At 40.5% G+C, this 22,001-nt stretch overlaps 2 protein-coding genes and 2 non-coding genes across 6 annotated transcripts; 3 read left to right on the top strand and 1 right to left on the bottom strand.

Moving 5' to 3' along the window:
* Positions 1–10,551: 10,551 nt before the first annotated feature.
* LOC138202901 (zinc finger protein 285-like) lies at positions 10,552–15,498 on the bottom strand. Of its 3 annotated transcripts, none has more exons than XM_069157255.1 (2): positions 15,131–15,498; positions 10,552–13,599 (listed from the first exon to the last, which is right to left on the bottom strand). In XM_069157255.1, the coding sequence occupies exons 1-2, from the start codon at positions 15,309–15,311 to the stop codon at positions 12,680–12,682; spliced, it is 1,101 nt and encodes a 366-aa protein (XP_069013356.1). In that variant the 5' UTR covers positions 15,312–15,498; the 3' UTR covers positions 10,552–12,679. The 3 variants fall into 3 exon arrangements, with proteins under 3 accessions (XP_069013356.1, XP_069013366.1, XP_069013376.1); XM_069157265.1 differs by having other exon boundaries at positions 15,092–15,217; XM_069157275.1 differs by lacking the exon at positions 15,131–15,498 and adding an exon at positions 15,038–15,108.
* Positions 15,499–16,950: 1,452 nt separating this feature from the next.
* gnl3 (G protein nucleolar 3) lies at positions 16,951–21,867 on the top strand. The gene is made up of 15 exons (XM_069157230.1): positions 16,951–17,021; positions 17,246–17,304; positions 17,485–17,625; positions 17,850–17,969; positions 18,062–18,142; positions 18,222–18,357; positions 18,486–18,589; positions 19,269–19,419; positions 19,634–19,721; positions 19,882–20,059; positions 20,149–20,291; positions 20,487–20,623; positions 20,792–20,919; positions 21,136–21,205; positions 21,316–21,867. Exons 1-15 carry the CDS (start codon positions 17,009–17,011, stop codon positions 21,414–21,416), a joined length of 1,650 nt encoding a protein of 549 aa, XP_069013331.1. The 5' UTR covers positions 16,951–17,008; the 3' UTR covers positions 21,417–21,867.
* Positions 19,022–19,156, top strand: LOC138203599 (small nucleolar RNA SNORA47). Its single transcript, XR_011178731.1, has one exon. It is a non-coding gene; the product is annotated as a small nucleolar RNA SNORA47 (small nucleolar RNA).
* On the top strand, positions 20,336–20,409 carry LOC138203586 (small nucleolar RNA SNORD19). The gene has a single exon (XR_011178729.1). It is a non-coding gene; the product is annotated as a small nucleolar RNA SNORD19 (small nucleolar RNA).
* Positions 21,868–22,001: the final 134 nt, after the last annotated feature.

Genomic DNA, 22,001 nt, shown 5'->3' with positions numbered 1-22,001 from the left:
GAGGAAGACAGAGTAGAAAGGACAGTGTCTGTGGCTGAGTTAGGATGCATGAGTGAGAAAGAGTCAGTTGAAGGGAGGGCAGATAAAACAGAGGAGGTCAGAGAGGAGGGAGAGGGGGAGGGAGGGAGCAAATGTTGCGACGGACAAGTACAGAGTCTGTTGATGTGGGAGGGTTGTTGGTTTGAGAGAGTGGGAGAGACATGAATTGGAGTTACAGTGAAGTTAGATGTGGAGCAGTTTCTGGTGAAATATAGTCCAGATGGTTACTAGCTTTGTGAGTAGGAGAGGAAGGACTGAGTGAGAGAGCAAAGGAAGACAGTAAGAGCAAAAGGTCAGATGACTTCTCAGTCTGGATGTTAAAGTCACCCAGAAGAACAAGTGGAGGGCCATTTTCTGGGAAATTTGACAGGAGGACATCTAATTCGTCCAAGAAATCTCCCAAAGGACCTGGAAGATGGTAGAGAACAACAATGTTTAATTGTACCGGATGAGTAACTGTCACAGCATGAAACTCAAAAGACAGTGAGGTAGGAAGTGGACGTGGGTACAGAGAAAAACTCCATTTGGGGGAGATGAGTAAACCTGTACCACCACCCCTACCAGTGGGTCTGGGTGTGTGGCTGAAGGAGAAGGCAGAGGAGAGAAGGTGGATGTGTTGTCCGGTGTGATCCAGGTCTCAGTGAGAGCAAGGAAGTCAAGCGATTGCTGGATAGCAAAGCCGGAGATGAAGTCTGTCTTGCGGGTAGCTGACTGGCAGTTCCAGAGTCCTCCTGTGACGAGGTGTTGGGTATGAGTGGAACGGGTGGGATAGATAACAGAGGAAAGGTTACGGTATTGGTGTGAACGAGTGTGAGGCCTATAGTATCTACGAGTAGATATACGCACAGGTATGGAAAGTGCACACATACTCACTCAGATGGCAGTAGTTCTACTCAGCTATACTCAGCCTCCCCCTGTGACTCCAACGAAAGACTCCTCTGTCTTCATCCTCCGAGTCTTCATGTGACGTGTCCTCGCTGACACTTCAAACACTTCCTGGGTTTATAACAGGGTTGGCTACAGCTAGTCAGACCACACCCCTTGGTCGTTAGACCTCCCGCCACCGGGTGTTACAAATGGGCGGGAATGGAATCACACCACTGATTACTAAACAAAGAAAACTTTCACACAGTCTCTAGATTTTGTCCCTACTTCTCTTGGAGAGAGTCTTTTGACCTCAAACTGGTGGAAAGTCAAATACAACTTAGTCCTTAATAGAATTGGAAATAAAAGACCAGCAGTTTAACTTTAAACTTGTTCTCAAAGACTCACAGTTACTTGAGTGAAAACAAGAACCCAGTAAACTACCAAAAAACAGACAAGCTTTAGCAGTCAAGATAGCCTAAAACAGCAGATGCAATAGTAAACCTTAGCAGAGAAGCGTATTTAAAGATTATACTTTACAGCACAAACTGGTCACAATAAGGACAAATCCACTCTTTAAAAAAAAGAATAGTTAAGCCTTTTAAGTCCGACTTGTTATTGACATTCACCAGTTTCCTCTCTGGGCTACGGGACACTGCATTGGATCACTGGTCTGTGAAAAGGTGATCTCTAAATCCTTCTGAGAAGATAAGACATCTGCTCGTTACCACTTTTTTAGATATTGTATTTCACAGAAAAGCTTCCATATTCTTTAAGACTTTTTGCATTCCGATACTGATTTTGTGTTATGGATGTATATGTTCATGTAATTGGTTCTGTCTTCTTTACTATTGCTTGTTTTTGTATAAATTGTAACACAAAATCTGTCTCTCTTATCTGATTATTTCATACAGATACATCCAAGTATTACATATGCTGCATTTCCACAGATTTTATTACAATATGGAAATGATCCCATGTTGCATAAAACTTCTCCTTTTATTTATTTTTTTTGCCGGTGTGTGTCGAAGCACTCTAACAAAACAGAGTATTTGTTGGAAACAGACTGCCAGCCGAGCCCTCACCTGTCAGCTCCTCTCCCGGTGAGAACAGGGGGTCTCTGGGGTGAATGTCTTCTTTTCGTTGTTTGTCTCTCGGAGCGCAGTGCACCTTTCGTGACCTGTCAATCTGTCTACACCATCTCAGTCCCACAAAGGCAAATCAACAACGAGCTGAGTGGAAGTGATAAAACCTCTGATGGAGGAGGTGGGATACATAGTAATCAAGCTCCCATAGACTCAGCAGCGCCGGGCAGATTATTAGCAGCAGGGCTCCCGACCCATATTTCACACCAAGATTTGAGATAAGAGAGATTGCTGCAAAGCCAGAGGGTTCACAGCACTCATACAAAGAGTACTGAGAAACCTTTGCTGTCAGTGCGATTCATTGTTGCAGTCTGGCTGTTAGCATTGTGTTGCAAATGTGACTCCCTAATGAAATGCCAAATTTCTAACTGGCTCAGGTTATTAAAGTCAGATTCTGCGCCAGATAATACTTCTGAAATGAATTTCAATGAATCACTTCCTCTAATTATGTGATAACACCGCAAAAGCACTCGGTCTCAATATTTGTTGTCTGTTTAGCACTTTCATACAAATGGGCTATAATTTAGGTGAAAAAAGGCTACCAACTGGAAAGCAAAGTCAAAAATACACTTACGTAAATTCAAATTAACCAAAATAAAGACACACTTGAAAGCTTGATTTGAAAGTTTATGATAAAACACTTAGCATTGGCACTGGTGTTTAGCTGCAAGCATAAACAAAGCATACACAAACATTATACAACACCAGCCAGCTGTTATGAAAGCCAGATTCAAAAAAATATCTTGACGATAAGAACACTGACAACCGAGTCTTATTAACAGTTAATAAGAGGCTAGTGTGAATTTAGGCCTATGCAAGGAGACATACATATTTCACTTTCTGATTCTTGTATTTTTGAACCTTTGAATGTCCTTTTATGTCATGTAACTTGCAGTTATTTGTGAAATATGCTGTATAGATAAACGTAGCTTAATCAATTAGCGATATCTTTATCCTCTCCTGGTTGCACTTGGGTGCTGTTAGCGTTAGCTTCTCGCCTTGTTCTGCTTTGATAAACGTTAACTTCCTACTTTCTCAATGGCAAGAAGTTAAATAAAGTACTTTTCTATAATCTTGCATGCTGGTCCTGCTTATCAGGTGTTTATTGGATCTGCTAGCTTTTGCTCATTTTTTATTTTTGTGTTGCCATTTTCTTTTACTGTTGCACCTGTTTGTGGTCACGTCACTTGAGACTATTGACCTCTGTGTGTGAACTTACGTCCAAGAGTTTGGAACCCAAATTACAAAATTAACCTATTTACAAAATATAACTACAATACTTGCACAATCAGCAAAAAATGAAATAAAAGGTCTTTATTTATTCTTTTTTTATTCATAGATGAGGATGAAGCAGGTTCTCTACAGTTGCCGGGTGGTGCTTCATCCCCCCTAGTTGCCTCTGCCTTCGAGTACATGAACCACATACAATTCACCTTGAAACTGACAGAAAAGCTGCTAACATGCTTTGTCAATATTTGATCAGATACAGGGGGACACAAAATAAAATGCCAATTAAGATACTGTAGATCACAAGGGTCACATTTACTCTACAGCTTGCAACCAATTTGGGGAGTCAGCTGTTCAGAGTAACCCCCCCACCCCCCACCCCCTACCGCACCCACAGAGAAAAATAAATGAAGTGCAATATATCTGGAAGCGTGTAAATGCCCAAAGATATTACTGTGGGTATGAATAAATGTGATGAGCCCGCAAATTGTCCAGCATGTCTCTTTGTCCCTATTAAGATGATAGAGAAAATAACAAACCTGGTTTTGATGATGCCCATTACATCATCTGTGTTCGGCTCATTGAGAAAGCGTCTCTGGCCAAACAGTTGGCACCTGCTGGGCTTTGTAAAGGTTTCCTGACACCTGACAGTCTGTTTTCTTGTTTGTAGTTGTGGCAATCATGAGAACTGCTCCTGTGCTATGTCCTGGAAAATTGAAAAGTCTGCTTCTGTTCAATAGGAAAGCTGTGACAACCTTTTTTTTCTTACAATGCAGGACCTGTAAACGATAGAAATGTTTGCCCTGTGGTAGAATTTATTCCCCATGCTGTTTTTGATATGATGTTTCTTCCACAGACTAGGTTTTTAAAAAAGTAAATGAATATGGAGCATTCTGTCTCCTTGTTTGTGTTGTTTAGCTTAGAATTTCAATCTTCTTTTGTTTTCTACACTCATAGTAAACACTTTAATTAAAACTTTGATTTCATATTGGTTTCTGGCATACATACTGGGGGCGTGGAGACAGAAAGACTAAACCTAGCAAGATAAGGGTTCACCAAAATATTGGCATCATGCTATAATATGGAAAATTTTGGATCGAGCATGGAGCTAAAATTCAGGATATCTCTGAAATACTAAGTCCCTTTTTGTAAGCATAAAACTGTTTTTGGTCTCCTTTTGTTGCCAGCCTTTAGCCAGGTGGTAACACTGAACAACCCTCTTAATAAAACTAGAGTTCAATCTAAGTTTATTGTGGTCTTTTTATAAACTACAAGTGCCACATCACTTTGTTTCTTTCTTCTTGTCGGAAAGTCAAATAGCTTGTGTTGCCAGCTGACTGTGCAGAAAGTGTAACTGAATTGTTTGTTCAATTACTTTAGGTAACATCTTGACCTTTGAGTTTCATTCCCTGCCCTTATAAAGACAGAAAGCACGGGACAATATGTTTGGTTTTTAGAGAATATTGATCATTGATATTAAGAATTAGACTCCATGGCATCTGCTTTTATCACTGACTCATCTGAATATCATCATATCATAACTGAGTGATTCCACTGTCATGCTTAACGATCAAAAATAAATGCTCAATAAATAAGTTTATCGTCATACTACAGTAGAGATCCTCATGGTGAGTGCATGCATGTTCATAAAAGTGATATTTAATAAGGCCAGAGCAACATGGCATCAACCACCATTTCAAAATAAGCACATTTTTCCTCTCTCTTTAAAAAAGCTTGTGTGAGAAAACATGTTAAATATTTTCTCCCTGCTAGGAAGAGTTTATGTTTCTGCATTCCATGAATAGATTGAGGACTTCTGGGTAAATTCAGTACAACCCTGTCCTCTCTCTCACACCCATACAGAAACCGACGAGTCTGTGCTTATCTTGGCACTGTTTATCCATCATTCTGATCATTCCCAGGGGAAATGAGTTGCTCACAAGGGAGTTGGGCATTAGGGTTAAGACGTAAAGGGATCTATATTTATGATTGATTATGTCTTCCTTCGATCACTGCAGCTCTCCAAAACCTTAATCTCACAACTGTCAACCACAAGGCTTCGTAGTCCTGCCCCAGGACATGTGTCAGGAAGATCATTTCAGAGGGGAAAATATATAAAAATGATAGAAAATGTAATCATTTCCACATAATTAGGCAAATTAACATTGTCAGTAGTGTAATTTGCATTTTTGTGTCATATTAACAAAAACGTTGTGGCATTTATTAAATCAATCAGATTTTTTTCTTCATAAAAACAAAAGCTAATGATTGAAGTATTTCTACTTTAGCTAAAAATAGCCATTATAGCTCTAATTGTTCCCTCACAGTGGTGCACTACTGCTCCTTTCTCCTTCGTGTTACATCTGTCTCTTTCTTTTTCATTAACAGGAAAAAAAATGCATAACATTAAGCTCATTTTTCTTCATGAACTTGACACCATATCTATTAGACAGAGCAAACGGCTGTAACATTGTCATGTCTATTTGTTAATTCATTAGGAACTGCTGGTGCATGAAGTTAGACAGCACACATTACTGAGACTATCATAGTGAGAAAACTCCTCACTGTTTGATTTCACTCAAACAAAAACTCTACGAGGTCAAACAGGTTGAAGAGTGAGTCTGGGATGTTGCGCTTGTAATATGTGGCCATATAACGTCTCAAAAGGGCTTTTATGTGGCTCGTTGGTCTCGGAGCATGATTATTGCTTCGGGTACGAGACGTCCCAGGTTTAATTACCAGAAGAGTCAATATAAGGAGCTGTACAGTTTGCATCATGTGGCACAAAGAAACTCCTGTGGAGGAAAATGGATGGAAAAATTAAACAATTTCAGCTGGCAAAATGGTACCATGAGCAAGGTTCTCGCATTTGAAGTCCTACATCCAAATGAGGGGCTGTTCATCTTGAATTATGGGGCACACATTCATGGCTTGTGTGTTTGGTTGATTTTCAAAGCTGCCCTAAACTGATTAAAGCAACGTCATGTAAGGAATTTGGTGACCCTCCACACTGGGCCACTGTGCTTCAGGACATCACTTCGGTTACTGAGTACACTGACTACAAATTACTGACTTGCTTAGTTATAGAGGAAGCATTACCACATTTTTTTGACTGGCACTCAAATCACTTTAGCCCCATGCCAAAGCAGAGTAAATGCTTTAATTTCCAGTGTCCTCCAGCGGCGGTGTCGTAGCTTGAGATAAAAGTGGGATCGTAAAGCTACAGACATAATTGCTCCATCTACTCTGTGAAGAACAGATCAATGTGGCATAGAGCAGCCAGACTGACGCTGCAGGATATGAGGTGTGAGAATATAATGACTTTTTTCAGATGTGTATGAATGTATTATGTTTGTGATTGTGTGCTTTGGGTACAACCAGAGATGGAAAATTGATAAGGAGATAGCCTGTTTGTTGCAAGAACTACTGGATCGATTAGAGCTTATTTTCACAAGCAAATAACTCATCATCACTCCAGATTACCTGTTATCTATTGTATTCTGTAAAAAACGCAAAAGATATCAAATTTTAGTGAGTATGCAATTTTGGTGGTGTAATTCTGGGACCCAGCTCAAATACATGAATATTTAAATTAGAGCCTTAACAGCATCATTCTATCATGGAGTTTTACATGCAGTTGCATCCTTCTTTTAAGACTTGCATAACAAAAATGCAATACTGATGCAAATTTCCATGTGTTCCACTTATTCAGTAAAATGGTTATCGAGGCTGCTCCAAATGATGAAAAATGTTGACTGTGTTTAAGGTTCTGTAATAAAGGCTCAAAAGAGGAGAGCACCTTTTGTGACACATTCATCTGCAGACAGGAAATCAGTTTTCACACAAAAGAGTGTTTCAGGCTGAGAGATTTCTGCTCTCAGAGTTCCTTCTTTTATACCTGTGGATGCATCATAGGTTTGTGGTCACAAAGTGAGATCATCAATAACAGGCAATAATCATTCAATTATAATAATAGTTGGTGGAAGAAGAGTCTGTGTTCTCATGTAAAACATAATGTCTGACTGTATGTGTACCTCAGCAATCAGTGGCAACAGGATCAGGTCACTGAAAGTTTAAGAATGAGTGTGCTCTCATGTAAATAACAGCAAGGACACAGTTGATAGAAAGTTGGGCTCCTGGAATCGGCTTGCAGTGACTGCCAGCAGGGCAGAGACACAAGAAAACAGAGTACTGGTTCCCTGCAGACTAATCTGAGATGAATACTGCTCCCCTGCAGTGAAAGAAAAGTCAACAGAAGTCCTGAAAACTTGTGTACTCGATACACTTAAAAAAATTAAAATTTAAAATTTAAAAAAAAAAAAAGAGACAAAAACAGGAACAGTGCACCTCACTCCTACACTGCTCAATGTGTGCTGTTTATTCTCCAAGTCTGGAGGTCGGTGACTCCAATCAGAATCAATACATTCTGTGACACACGAGTGTCCTCACTGTCCTTCACTGTCCTTCACTGTCCTTCACTGTCCTTGGACTCATTGGTTAAAGATGAAACACTTCAAATCCTCATCTAAAGTGGCTTTAATTAGTGTGACTGACTAATTGCTGTGTTATGAGGCTGAAATACATTCATCAGATTTCGGTTTACAAATTCAGTGAAGACACTTATTACTGCCGACTGATACAATTATTCGGCTCCTCTTCATTGTGAAAACACTCGAATAGATCAGTTTGCAGTCTTGGTTTCTTCTGTCAGATTACATTATTTTTTAACCTGATATCCATCTCCGGTGCCCTCAGCCTCTAACCTACGTCCAGCGACAGGCCAGAAAACCATTTTCATAAAGCTAAATATGTACACCAGCCTCATCAGCTATGAACCGCCATCATCAGGGAATACTTAAACTGGAGATCTGTCGACGTATGAATGTTCTCTGGAGAACACTCTCATCTCTCTCTGAGCTCACTCCGTCAACGATCAGCTATCAGACTGATTAATTTATAGAATATTAATAAAGTCTGGTATTTTTAAATATTATGATTATCATCCAGTGGGAAGTTGGGAAAACACTCTGTTGTGAGATTTCTTTATTTTTCAGCAACAATGGGTATTTTCAGTGCATCTTTTTAAAAACTTGAAAGGTAGAGCAGTAGATCAACAGCTGCACGGCAATTAAACCCATATTATTTCTGTGACTATTGTTGCCAGGGCTTTTCTTCACTTGACTTTAAAAAATATATATATATTTATGTTGAAAGAAAAGCCCTCTGACAATCAGCTGAAAAGATAAAAAATGAAACAGGATGATAACCTCATGCAAGTTCTATTAAAAACTTCACTAGACTGTAGAGACACCAAAATGAGATAAGGGAAGACCAAAAATGATTTCTGTGATCATTTCAGAGCGGACTATAATACCAAAGAAATAGTCCAGATGAAAGCTGTCAGCTGTTGTCTGTGGACTGTCGGGAGTTACGGGAAAACGGACTCTGAGAAAAGAGCATAAACACAAACAAACTTTTATTCGTGTACTTTTTTGGTTGCAGAAATTGACTTTGACATGTAATGCATCTCAAAACATAAAAGATAAAGTAAGAATGTTTGTTCTTGTGTCATACAGACTCTTTCAGTTTAATGAAGTAGTCATTGATTATACTCAACCACTGAAAACTTTATTTTAGTATCAGTGAAATATTTTTCTTTATCATAAAAGATGTTCACAATTAATTAAGTCAAAAAATAAATAACAAGTGATAGCTGGCAAAGAAAAGCATTTATTTATTTATTATCAAAGCCATCACTGACACTGATTGCATTACAGAAGATTAGTCTATTTATGAGCAATCATCTAATTCTGATGACTGATTGCACAACAGTTCCCATTTGATTGCCTGTGATTGAGTAAGGTAATCACACAGTAACAAGAGATGGCTTTTTATAGCAGATTCTTCTTTAACTAATGCACCTAAAACAGATATTTACATCAATACTAATTCTAAAATTTGATATGAGCAAATGAAATGAATTATATCACCTCCACCTCCTTCAGTCTCATCATTGGACCTCCGTGCTGTGAGCCTTCAGCATTTCTTTGCCTGCACCTTGACAGGAAGTGGCATCTCACAGTGTCACAGTGTGGGGTGCAAATTCAATCTGCTGCAGATCAGAGGGGCTCCCGGATTTTGAAGTCACTCTCAATATTCATCGACGTGCCTGCATCGTTAAGACAGCTTTGTTATGACTGTGATAAATATCACAAGAATGAGTGAGTGTTCCTCCACTTCTGAGGAGTCATTATTCATGAAGGTGTCACTGGAAACATACAGTAAAACAGCAGCGCCACATGATTTATCGGTGCATAAACCTTGTTCGGGCTTTCTGTGACTGTCTCCTTGATCCTGATATCCTCCTCAAGGATACTGAACAAGCATATTACGGCGTAATGTCCCAGCACAAGGCTGCATACAACCAAATCAGTCGTTCCATTAACACGTGATTCATTACATGCGTTTGAGTTCAAAGTGTTCAACCTACCATATTGCAATTTTGAATTTAAGACATCAGTATGTGTGGTATTCATTTACAGAAAATGATCTCACCTCTCCCACTTCTTGCGCTTAACACTCTTGCTGTCAAGTGCACCAAAGAAAAACACCGAGATAGAAAGTACACCACCCAGCGTTGGCAATCTGTTACTACAAAATAAAACAGCGTAGCCTCTGAACTTAGAACTTGTTTTTTTTTACACATTACTAGTCAAAATAGTTCCCACTTGCAGACATGTGATGGGTGCACAGATTCCATAGATGTTTTGTTTTAGGATTTTGTATGCACAGCTGCAGTATTTCAGTCATCTCCATTACTGCAGAGAAGAAGAAACCCACTTTGACTTGTCATTGAAAAAGCACAGGTGTTATGGCTACGAATATAAATCATGGCTCTATTTGATTCGGACTTCGAGTTAAGGCATCACACTGTGACACTGAGCCTGCATGCACATTACCAATATTTCTTTACACCTGTTTTTTTGTTGCATGTCAAGGGGTTTTCTGTACGAATAGGCCGATCTCCCTAATAGATATGTAATAAATATAAAAAAAAATTCTATCATATCACTGTAATTGCTTGTTAAAAACACTTGGAAAATAAAATCTTTGTTTGCCCTCTGAAGCAGGAGGAAAAAATGTTCTTTACAAACAGCACAAACTAATCTGTACTACTGCTACCTTCACATGCTGAAAACTCGACTAAAACAACACAAACTGTTTCATTTAACCTTTCTCGAGATTCACATACAATACATAACAATTACAACTGATACTCAATTACTACTTTATTAAAAAATAACATTTAAAACGCAATGATACAACACTGTACATTAGAGTGTGTGTGCGGGGGAGTAAAGATGTCCCCGAGAAGACTGTGAGTGAAGGGCTGCTGGTCAGCTGTGAGGACTTGCTGTCTCATGCTGCATTCATCACATGTAGAGGGAAAACTGAGGCAGGACTCTGCATCCTGAGCAACAACGGAGCTCTGACAAGGTCCCATGCTTTATCCGTTTCATGTATTTGCAGAATACTCAAGGTACAATTTTTTTTTTTTTTTTTTTTTAATGTTTATTTCTGCAACCAGCAGGGACAAATTCGATGGGAAACTCACAAACCCTGAGTTACTGACTTTTACGAGAGCCATTCTAAGTCATCAGTAAATATTTGTGGTCTGCCCTCATGTTATGAATGCAGCATTAATCCTGAGAGGAGAAAGGTAACTGTAGGATCTGCGGTTGAGGGATCAGTCCAAGAGTTGCAGTGTTTCCCACACAAATCCAAAACAGCATAGTTCAAACTTTGATAAATCTTACAATAGAATATCTTTTACTTTTTTCACACAAATTTTTGATCATACGCTGCAGTAACTGATGGGGGACGACAGTCTTTTCTGTGCACAGGGATGGTGCATGATTGGATCGGCGGGAAGGAGCGTCTGCCTGTAATTGGTTGTCACAATGTCGGAGTGTTAGGGTTGGGATGGCAATTAAGTTTAGGAACCACTTGACTGGGCGTGAATTAACCAATCGCAGCACAGTAGAGTTTAGAGCATTATCTCTCCAGCTTCTACAAGCTAGCAACAACCCGCGTGCAGCCACCTTGCCGGCGTCTGCTGATGAACCTGCATGTGAGGCGTTTGGGAGACATCTGCAAATTGTAGCTACAGAAAACTAACCTGGGTCACACTCTCCCTCTCTACATGCATGAGTCTCTGCATGCACATAAGTCAAACTGCACCGCCCATCAATCAATTATCTTCCTGTGGGAAACACAGCAATAAGGAGGAAGTACTTTATTCCAAGACAAACCAACCACCACTTCTGAAAATGAACCACAACTTTGGCCACTCCAAAAATACCTCACGTCCGTGATTACTGTGGTGGTAAAACAGGGGAGCGTCTGTGCTAACCGAGACCCTGTAAAAAAACAACAACACAGATAGGTTCTGCTAATACTGGATGGCCCTGTTATAAAGAGAATCTGCATCGTCCAGGACAGATAGTGCATGTCATAAAAAAAGAAACCACATAATTCCTAAATGCGTGGCAGGTCAGACCCGGGGCTAGTGGTACTTTACAGAATATCACACTATTTCACAAATTAGTGGAGCAGTCTCACGACAGATTTGTCCTTTCTTTTAGTGGACAACATGAAGCACTGACGTTGTGAGATGGCAGTATTTAGCTCTGCAACAATGTAACAGCACTGAGAAAAGAAAAAGGGGCATTTCAGCAGCTCTTTTTCTGTCTATTTTTTTTTTATTATTATTATTCTTTTAAATTGCTACATAAAAAAACAAAACAAAAATAACTGGTAGTGTTTAACTTCACAGGATTCTTTTGCCAGGTGATCAATTCCCTTACTGAGAAAAATGGAGATGATATCATGCATACACCAATTTTAATTTTACCTTTGAAAAGAACAATTATAAGACAGATGTCAAGTTTGCAGTTGTTAAACTGAAGTGTGGATTTATGGATATGAAGCGACTGGTCAACAAGAAGCTGCGACCGTGCTGAACATTCTTGCATTTCTTGATGCGTCTCAGTGTCAAGGCATGTGTGGAAGACTTCATCATGCTAGTTATATGACTAAGGAAGGCTAGATAATTCAGAAAGGCTAGCTAATAACTCAAATTGTGTCTTTAGAGATTTAATACTCAGTGACAAGTAAAAAATTAAGTAAATGACTTACTAAACTGGCTAAATACAAATTCTATTGAGGGACTGAGAAGTATTAGGTTACATAAAAAATGTTCTCCAAGAGTTGCAGGTTCCCTAGTTCTTGGAGAGTAGGAAGAAAAGCCTTTTTTTCAGTGGCAGCAATTATAGCTTTTTTTATAGAAAAGTTTCCCACATTAGTATGATTCACAAACCGGGCTGTTCAACAACACACTTGCATCATTGCCCTGAGAAATATGTTCCCTCACGGCTATGGGTCTGAAGATGCCTTTTGATTTTGTCAGAGCGGCTGAAGCACTTGCCACAGACGGGGCAACTGTACGGCTTCTCCCCCGTGTGGATCCTCATGTGGACCTTCAGGTGAGCCATCTGTGTGAAGCCCTTCCCACAAATCTGGCAGCGGAAGGGTTTCTCCCCCGTGTGACTACGCTGGTGCTCTTGGAGTCTGCCGGAGGAGCTACAGCATTTCCCGCACACTCCACAGCGGTAAGGTTTTTCCCGAGTGTGCACCTGTACGTGCACGTGCAAGTGGCCGACGTGACTAAACGCCTCGCCGCACACCTTGCAGGAGAACGACGACATGTGGCCTTGTAGTGGGGATTTTTGATGGGGGCAGTCCACAGCATTGGCTCCTTGGTTGCGCATGTGAGAGGCCTGTCCTCTGTTAGCTCCAGTTCCAGTTCCCTTTGCACCAACCATCTGTCCCCCATTCTCCACCCCAATTATGTCTATGTTGTTCTCGTTTGAGCAGTTTGGGTTGACCGGCGCGAGCGGCTGGGCGCCGCTGTTGGAGGAAGTCGAGCCTCTGTGGCCGCCTCCGCTCTCTGCCTTCACGTGCCTCGAGGAGCCTCGAGATCCAGGATCCCTGTCCCTGTTCTCAACACCTTGACTCTGCGGGAGGTTAGAGGTGTGGGGGCCGTCCTGGGGGTATTCATTTACAACGCGCGGAGGAGGGAACATGTTCTCCGGTGTGCTGCAAGAGCCGTGCCCCCGGAGCTGATCGTCTGCCTGGTTGGCCCGCAGGTCTCTTTTGTCCTTGATCTGAATAGGAATACGCTCTTCGTGCCCCATGCTGGGACTCCACTCCCGCCGTGGGTGCTCACCATCCTCCTCATCCAACAGCGCCATGGACGGGCGATCTGAGAAGAACAGGATGAAGAGGCACAGCTGAAAACACCGACTTCATTACGGTAAATGAGGCATATAGCACATGGAGTGTCATAAATCGTTCATTAAGTCTGCATTTAAATATCCAAATGACTTGGGTTCTCATAAAAGGTGAAGATACTAAAATGCTAATGCAGAGCAACCAGAGCATCTGGAAATGTTAACTGCTGTGTCCTTCTGTTGAACATCCCCTTACCAGATGGCTTCTTCCATCAAACGGGCAAGGAGTTGAATTTAACACACTGTTGGCTAAAAAAAGAAGTATCTAACCTGTGGTGATTAACAACCCGTCTAGAATAAGGTGGTCATCATACAGCACCAGTGCAAAGGTGGTAAGCTGCCTGTTACATCTGGTGTCATAATCAACAACTGGCTAATAAATGGCCTAAAACGCTGATTATCATAGAAGTACATGATGTTTTATCTCGAGGGTTAAATTAGAAGTAGTGTTGTGTTTGTTCACATGTTGCATTCAACACTTGACTAAAGCTGAATTGAACTAAACTCATTTTAAGATGCTGGTTCAGGACATTATAATATCAGAGGCCCAACAACATAAAACCATCTGGGAAACCAAGAACAGGGGCGGGGCGGGGCAGCACGGAGAAAATCACGGATCACAACATTTTTGGCCAATTAGCTCAATGTCAATATTGCAACAACATTGTAGGGATGGTTATCATAGCTTTTACAAAAATATTTACACAAGTTTATTTTTGGACAGTCTGAGAAAACAAGTCTGCTACATCATCATATTAGGATTTCCACCATCAAAGACGATATCCAGCCTCATATAACAATATAACAACCCTACAGCGAGCAAATACACAGTTGTAAACAATACTTTATGGGATGCCGATCAAATGTCTCACTACCTTGAACTTTGAAGTGTTGGGACTTTTAACACTGCAAAAAAATAAAAACGCAGACTCGCGCCAAGTTAAAGTTAAGTCAAATAAATCTCCAGTGAGTTGATGAAAACAGTTACACACGTTGATATCACCAAACATCAGCAGCTTCAACAACCGGTCTGTCAATCGGATGTTAAAGACTCGGACAGACGAGGTCTGCTGACGCAACACTTGTGCGTTTGTTTTCGTCGGTTCACCGCCTGCAGAATCAGTCACGAACTGGCACCATGAAAAGGTCGACGTGCACACAGGACTCCTCCAGATGTGCCTGAACTCTGACCCCTGACCCCTGACCCGGGTGGGAGCTAGTCGGCTAGCTGGCTGGCTAACGAACAAAGGTTGCTAACCCGCTAGCCGCGTCACAACAATAGCCGCTAACGTCAACTAGCTTTTGCTAACGGCCAAAGTTAACTTGCTCGGAAGTGGGACAACATTATTTCCTGGCTATTCAATGTGTTGTTGTATTTGTACGGTACGCCATAAAGCTCAGTTTCTCCACCTTATGCAACCCCAGAGACTCGGCTAATAGCGGAGAGAGAAAAAAAAAACACACAGGGGCGCTGCTGAACCGTTAGCTTCCCTCGGAGCTAACCTGGCCATATTTCAATCCCAGCGTCTCGCAGCCTGCGTCTCAAGTGATCGTTCTCCCGCTCCCTGATAGCGATCTCCTCCTGGTACTCCAAAATCGTGTCCTCCACAGACTTGTAAATCTCCTGCGCAGCAAGCATGAGACGCTCAGTCAAAAAAACGTTTAGAAACTGCAGTTTGGTCATTGTCTTGGTGTCTTGGATTGCACGGAGCTCCTGCTAGCATCCAAAATGGACCAAAAAAAAAAGATGCTCGACCCAGTCACGTGACCCGGACTTGTTTCTTCTTCTTCCTCCTCTTCTTCCTCCTCTTCCTCCTCCTCTTCCTCCTCTTCCCCGACATCCTCAGTGAGGAGGAGACGTTTTCCTCTGAACACGTCCACGATCTCACCCCGAAACTTTCTTGTGATCATAAAGTTCAACAGATTCTGATGCTTTTTTTTTTCCTTTTTTTTTACTCAGATTGTTTTATTTACTCGTTTAAAATATGTTTTCACCCAACTTGTCATTTGTCTGTTTAATGAAGTGACTATCAAGAGAGTTTATTGTGAAGGCATTTTTGCAGTTATTTAATTCCCGAAGAAACTTTAAACTTTGACTTCTGGAGTGTCCTTTTTTATTTTTTTAATCACTTTTTTAATATGCATATATCCTTTTTTTATTTTGTTATGGTCCCCTTTACCGCTTGTTGTTCAGTTCGTTTTTTCTTTACAAATGCTTATATACACATGCAGTATGGTCAACATATCCTCTCAGGACACTTAACTTAATAAACAATTAGTAACAGAACCTTACAACATTGTAGAGAAAAAACAATTAAGCTATTTAAGAGCTCTGTTATTACGAGCTTTGTAAGACAAGAGAAGAATTTTGAATAAAATTCACGTTTTTATGGGAAGCCAATAAAGACAAACTAATATTGGAGATATATTATCTTTCTTCCTAAATGCCGTACTTTCGCAGCAGCATGTTAGATCAACAGCCTCAATGCTACTTCATATTACGTCACAACATTTTATGAGAAATATTGTAATTAAAATTCTTTAAAATACTTATTACGCTCCGTTTTACACACAAGAGTAACTTCGCCTACAACCATTTACTAATAAATTAACCAGTAAGAGTAGATGGTACAAAATATATTACTATCCAACAATAATAATGTCCAATACAGTCTTACTTTTATTTGAGTCAGTAATAATAGAAAATAACTCACCTCTGGCAAAATCCATCACACAACAATAACACTGTTGTCTGTGTTCTTGGTTGTTTGTATATAATATATATAGATATATAATGTACTGTATATACTGTGCATTTTATATTTTATATTTAATATTTTTACTGCTATTTTACTGCTATTTTATTGCTTTCTATTATTCTATTATTATCTATTGCTTCCTGTATGCTGCTGTAGCGAAAAAAATTTCCCCTCGGGGATCAATAAAGTAACTACCTAACCTGACCTAACCTGACCTAACCTGACCTAACCTGACCTAACCTAACCTAACCTAACCTAACCTAACCTAGCTGTAAATAGTAAAAAGTATTTTTCTTTTTTCTTTCTTTTTTTAAAACAAAATGTATTAACAAACATGAAGTTTAAACACAAACATGTTACAATAAAAAAAAATAGAAAAAAAAAGTCTACATGCCAGGGTCATAATTAAGAAATTAAATAAAACGTGGTTCTCAAATAAATTTGTTCTACAATAACTGCATCACCATCTGTGACGTGATGCTCGTAAACCCTCCCGGTCAGCAGGGGGCGGAAGACGAACCGCGACCCGACCAGAAGCGGAAATGACGAAACGCCCCACTCATGCAGCCTTCCACGTGCGAGTGCTTCTTCTCAGTCACATTGGCAGATCTACCGCTCCACGATGAAACGACCGAGTGAGTTGAAACGCTGACAAGGATGCTGCATGAATATATAATATCATATAACTGTATAAAAGCAACAAATCTGTAAATGCTTCAGTGGTTCGTTAAACTAAACCAGCGAGAACGCTCGCGGGAAACATTTCTACCAGTTAGCGCTGGTCAGCCTGCGTTAGCTTCTCCGTTAGCTAACTTTTCAACACACGTTTAACTGTTTTATCTTGAACTTTTGTCACCAGAACTGAGGAAAGCAAGTAAGCGGCTCTCCTGTTCCAAACGTTATAAAATACAGAAGAAGGTAAGTGGCTTAGCTGTGGGTTTTTTTTTTTCGTTATAACTTTCTTTTCCGTGACATGTGTTCGTAATGGAGGATTAGCCCACGTGAAGAGGGGTCTGCTGCTCCCATTTTTTTCTCCATTGTTAGACTCATTTTAATATCCACATGAAGCTGAGTGACACTCTGCTGTTCTGTATTCAGGTACGGGAGCATAACAGAAAGCTAAAAAGAGAGGCAAGGAAGACCGGAGTAGGCAAGCGGGTGAAAAAGGACCTCGGCGTGCCCAGCAGTGCTCCCTTCAAGGAGGAGGTCCTCAGGGAGGCAGAGGAGAGGAGGCTCCGGGTGGGTATTCACTCATCCCACTAGTGCGCATTATAACAACTATCATCTGGAAGTGTCACTTTACAGTTTGATGCACAGCGAGGGCTGAAAGCTATGACTAAACTGACCTCAGTCTGTGGACTATGATCAGTTTAGGTCGGATGGTGTGCATTGGTAAAGTCCTTTCACACCTCCAGATGTCTTTTTCAAAGTATAATTGATGAAATCAAATTCTTGTCTCATAGATTGAAGAAGAAAAAGAAAGAAAAAAACAAGCCAAAAAAGTGGCGCGAGCCCAGAAGAAGAAGAACGAGAAGGAGGCTGTTAGTAAAGGAGAAGAACCAAAAACCAAGAGAGCTCGTGAGGTAAAAGGCTAACGCTACAATCTTCGGTGTGTCCAGATTTTTATTGTTATTGCTTGACTGCTAACTTTCATTTTTGTGTCTTGTGTGCAAAGGATGACAGTGAAAATCAACCAGAGAAAAAGACTGCCCCAAACAAGAACTCAAAGCAGTTCCTCTGTGCTGAATTAAACAAGGTAAAAGTCGCCCAAATCCAGTCACGGTATCGTTAAGACTAATAGTTATTAGCAACTCATGCGATGTCCTCTGTCTCAGGTGATCGATGCATCTGATGTCGTAATAGAAGTCCTCGATGCTCGTGATCCGCTCGGGTGCAGGTGTCCACAGCTGGAGGAGGCGGTGCTGCAGAGAGGAGCCAACAAGAAACTACTTTTGGTCCTAAACAAAATAGGTAAAAACACATGAGATGTTGCTGTATCGCATTTTAGACACACTGGTTTGTAGGTTTCTGATATGTTCTGAATTTAATTGGATTGTCTGGACTTTGATTTTTTTTTTTTTTTTTTTTGTGGGTTGTAGATCTGGTACCAAAGGAAAATGTGGAGAGGTGGATAAAGTGTTTGCAACGAGAATTTCCAGTTGTTGCATTCAAAGCGTCGACGCAGATCCGGGACAAAACAGTGGTAGGAGGTGCATTTTACGCATCATTGATTTAAACACTGTTTACCTTTTCAGGTCGGTGATTCTCTTAGAAATCAAATCAGACTTTAGATATATTCACAAACCTTTTTTTCTAATTCTAAACCTTTACGTTAAAGGCATAAAGAGACATTTTTGACTGATACTTATTTCGCTCCATCAATATTTTTGAATAAGTGGGATGTCAGCTATAAATCACTTAATGGTTTAAGGCACGCTGCCCAACCTTGAGGAAAGCAGGACGTTTTCTTTCTGTAAAATGCACAATCACTGATTTATTTTCATGACTAGTCTGGCTGGAACTGGTAGAAATAACCAGCGTTTTCACAATGTGATATTACAGAACGTCAACAGGCTTAATTTTCTTTATTCCGAAGTAATTGATGTTCATGCAGCGTCTCTGCATCGTTGTAATGTGGAGGACTGAGAAGGTTGAGCAGCTTGTGTTGTGCTGTTATAACTGGTTATAACCTCCAAGAGTAACCAACAAACCACACAATTCAATCACTCTGACCTGCGAAGAGCTGATTTGTGTGTTTGTTGGACATTTTTATTTTTTTTTACACATAAATACTGTAATCATTGTGATGATAGGAATGAACATTGAAATGTACATTAGAAAACACTTCAGATTTAAATCTTGTCTGCTTCTGTCTTCATCAGCAAGCCAAAAAGAGAAGAATAGTGGCCTCCAATGAAGTCCTGGACATTTCCAGAGGTGCAACCTGCTTTGGAAGCTCTTGTCTGACTGAGCTGCTTTCAAGTTATGCTGCGAACACACAGAGTGAAGTGTCACTTAAAGTGGGCATCGTCGGTATGTACAAATTTTGTCTCTCCAAAAACTGATTTGTTTTTTTTTTCCGCTTTTGACAATATAACATCAGTGGATGTGTGTTTTAACCTGTTACTCAGTGACTTCACTGTCTTAAGAAGCTAAATAGCGTAGATTAATTCAGGTTGCGTTCATTTCATGGAATATATTCAAAGTAAATAGTCTGAATTTTCCTCTTTCATACGATCTCCTTTAGGTTTTCCCAGTGTGGGAAAAAGCAGCCTCGTCAACAGTATGAAGGGAATCCTGGCTTGCAACGTTGGTATCAAGAGAGGCATCACCAAGTAAGATTCTTTTAGCACAATCCTCTGGGATTTTTAACTCGTGATGCATTTGTGTTTGTTTCACTTTATACATTTAAGAAGTAATGTCAACATATTTATTAGTCCTTCTGACTTGTACTTTATTAACATGATTAAATTCCATCTCTTTACCACTCACCAGATCCATGCAGGAGGTGCACATCTCGAAGAACGTGAAGCTAATGGACAGCCCAGGACTGTTGGCGTCGCCTTCCAACCCACCAGCCTCCATGGCTCTGAGGAGCCTGCAGGTGGAGGAGGGTCATGAGAGTGTGCTGGAGGCAGTCAGGACTCTGCTCAAGCAGTGTGACAAGAACCAGGTAGGAAGGTTTGCCATCACGGGAGAGACGTGTTCCTGATGAGTGAACTGTTTAAATCATTTTGGATTCTCTTTTGGTCGTTGTTCCAGATCATGCTTCAGTACAACGTCCCGGACTTCAGAAATTCTCTCGAGTTTTTGACCCTCTTTGCCAAAAAGCGTGGTTTTCTGCAGAAAGGTGGAGTTCCCAACACAGAGCAGGCGGCCACTACTTTCCTGGCTGACTGGACAGGGTGAGTGTTTGTGTTATCCTCAGGAAGGCCTCAGTCCATCACAGTGGAAATGAGGACAAAATGCAAATCTGTATTTCATTATGAAGACTTCTAATCCAACTCTGATCCAAACACTGTGCCACTTATGTAGCGTTGCAACTACTACATGTTTCATTTGATTTTAAACCACACAACTCTGGTTGGGTGTCTCCTCAGACCCAAACTAATCTACCACTCGAAGGCACAAGAGAATCAAAGCCTGCCTGCCTACCTGTCTGAAGCTGTGGTCGCTGAGATGCAGAGCTGCTGGGATTTGAAAAAACTGAACGCGGGAAACGAGGAAACTCTGAAAGGTACTTGTGAAAAAGGCTGATTTCATCGCACAAGTTGGTGAAGCTCTTTTTGAGATTTTTTTTTGTTGTTGGCACTCGCAGGTTTGGAGTCAATTCTGCATTTGTGAATGTACTGTAGATGAAAAAGAGTAATTCTGTCCTTGTTGATAAAACCATGTGCTGTCGTAGGTGTTAGATTCCCAAACCTGGGCAGCAGTATAGGCTTCACCCCCAAAGGACCGACTGCAGGTCTGCTGAGTGTCGCCGACATCTCTGAGGAAAAACCTGCTGCTGCAGCCACAGAGCAGAACGATGAGGTAACTGTTGATGGAAAACTGAGACAATACAGCTGCTTAAAATAACAAGAGGTCTAATGTGCTGGAAATGAGGACAAAAATGCAAGTCTTGATTTGTTCATGAAGACTTCTAATCCAACTCTGATCCTGCTGACTGGACTTTTTCATTTTTAATGAAATCATTGTATTTTGGAGATGTTGTCATTTATACAACTGGAAAATCTGCTCTTCTTGCAGCCTAAACAAACTACTGAGGACTCAAATAAAGCAGAGGAACCGGAGAAACCAGAGAAAACAGCCCTCAAAAGTAAATTTTGGTTAAAAATGTCCTTCATCATTGGTACTAAAATATACACCTACCAGGGCAAGATTTTATTAAAAAAAAAAAAAACTATACATCTCATCTTCTCTTTGCAGGTAAAACAGGTCATGTGCAGTTTCAGTCTGTTCCTGTAGACATCAGCCTCTCTGCAGTTGCAACAGATGACGCCTATGACTTCAACACAGATTTTAAATGAGCACTGAGCCCTCATTGCAGTCCGGTGGACATTCAGACCTGGACATGTCAACATACAGGACGATGCCGACCTGAAAGTCCTCATCAGGGGACCTTTTAAGCATCTCTGCTCGTCCTATTAGTTGACTGATTTCAGACTTCATGTAAGCGAATTCACGTTCCTTTCTCTGTCTGCTTGAACCTGGAAAACTGGGACACTTCACCTGCAGAGGACTCAGAGTCGCCTTCATCCCAGACGACATCTTTTCATCTGATAAATCCATGAAACTGAATTAGTTCCCAGGAAATGGACTTTATTATTTAGTTATGTATATATCCACTCACCGTACCCCCAGATGTTTGTGAAAGATGTCCAGTTTTAAGTGTCAAGAGGTCATTTGTAAAATCATAATGCAGAATACTGTAAATAGACAACTTTCTGTAAATGTAATAAACAATCTAAAAAGTGACAAGTTTGTCCTGACAGTATTTTTACAAAACCATGAATTTAAACAGTCACTAAAATACAATTTTCATACTTCTTGATTTTACATTCTTCTTCAGGAAGTGTTACACAAAACTGAACCAAACAAGTTTAAAAACTAAA

Source organism: Embiotoca jacksoni, unplaced genomic scaffold (assembly GCF_022577435.1).
Source record: "Embiotoca jacksoni isolate LCO1_2020_lvr unplaced genomic scaffold, fEmbJac1.0.p SCAF_1, whole genome shotgun sequence".
Lineage (NCBI taxonomy): Eukaryota > Metazoa > Chordata > Actinopteri > Embiotocidae > Embiotoca > Embiotoca jacksoni.
The sequence above is the reverse complement of the archived record's forward strand: the minus strand, read 5'-3'. Positions and strand labels throughout refer to the sequence as shown.

Bases quoted from the DNA above. Each gene is read 5' to 3' on its own strand.
- LOC138202901 (XM_069157255.1), bottom strand. From the start codon at position 15,311: ATGACCAAACTGCAGTTTCTAAACGTTTTTTTGACTGAGCGTCTCATG. The intron at 13,600-15,130 runs GTTAGCTCCGAG...TGTTCTTCTCAG, and splicing joins TGGGATTGAAATATGGCCAG to ATCGCCCGTCCATGGCGCTG.
- gnl3 (XM_069157230.1), top strand. The intron at 18,590-19,268 runs GTAGGAGGTGCA...TGTCTTCATCAG, and splicing joins AGATCCGGGACAAAACAGTG to CAAGCCAAAAAGAGAAGAAT. The intron at 20,920-21,135 runs GTAACTGTTGAT...CTCTTCTTGCAG, and splicing joins CCACAGAGCAGAACGATGAG to CCTAAACAAACTACTGAGGA.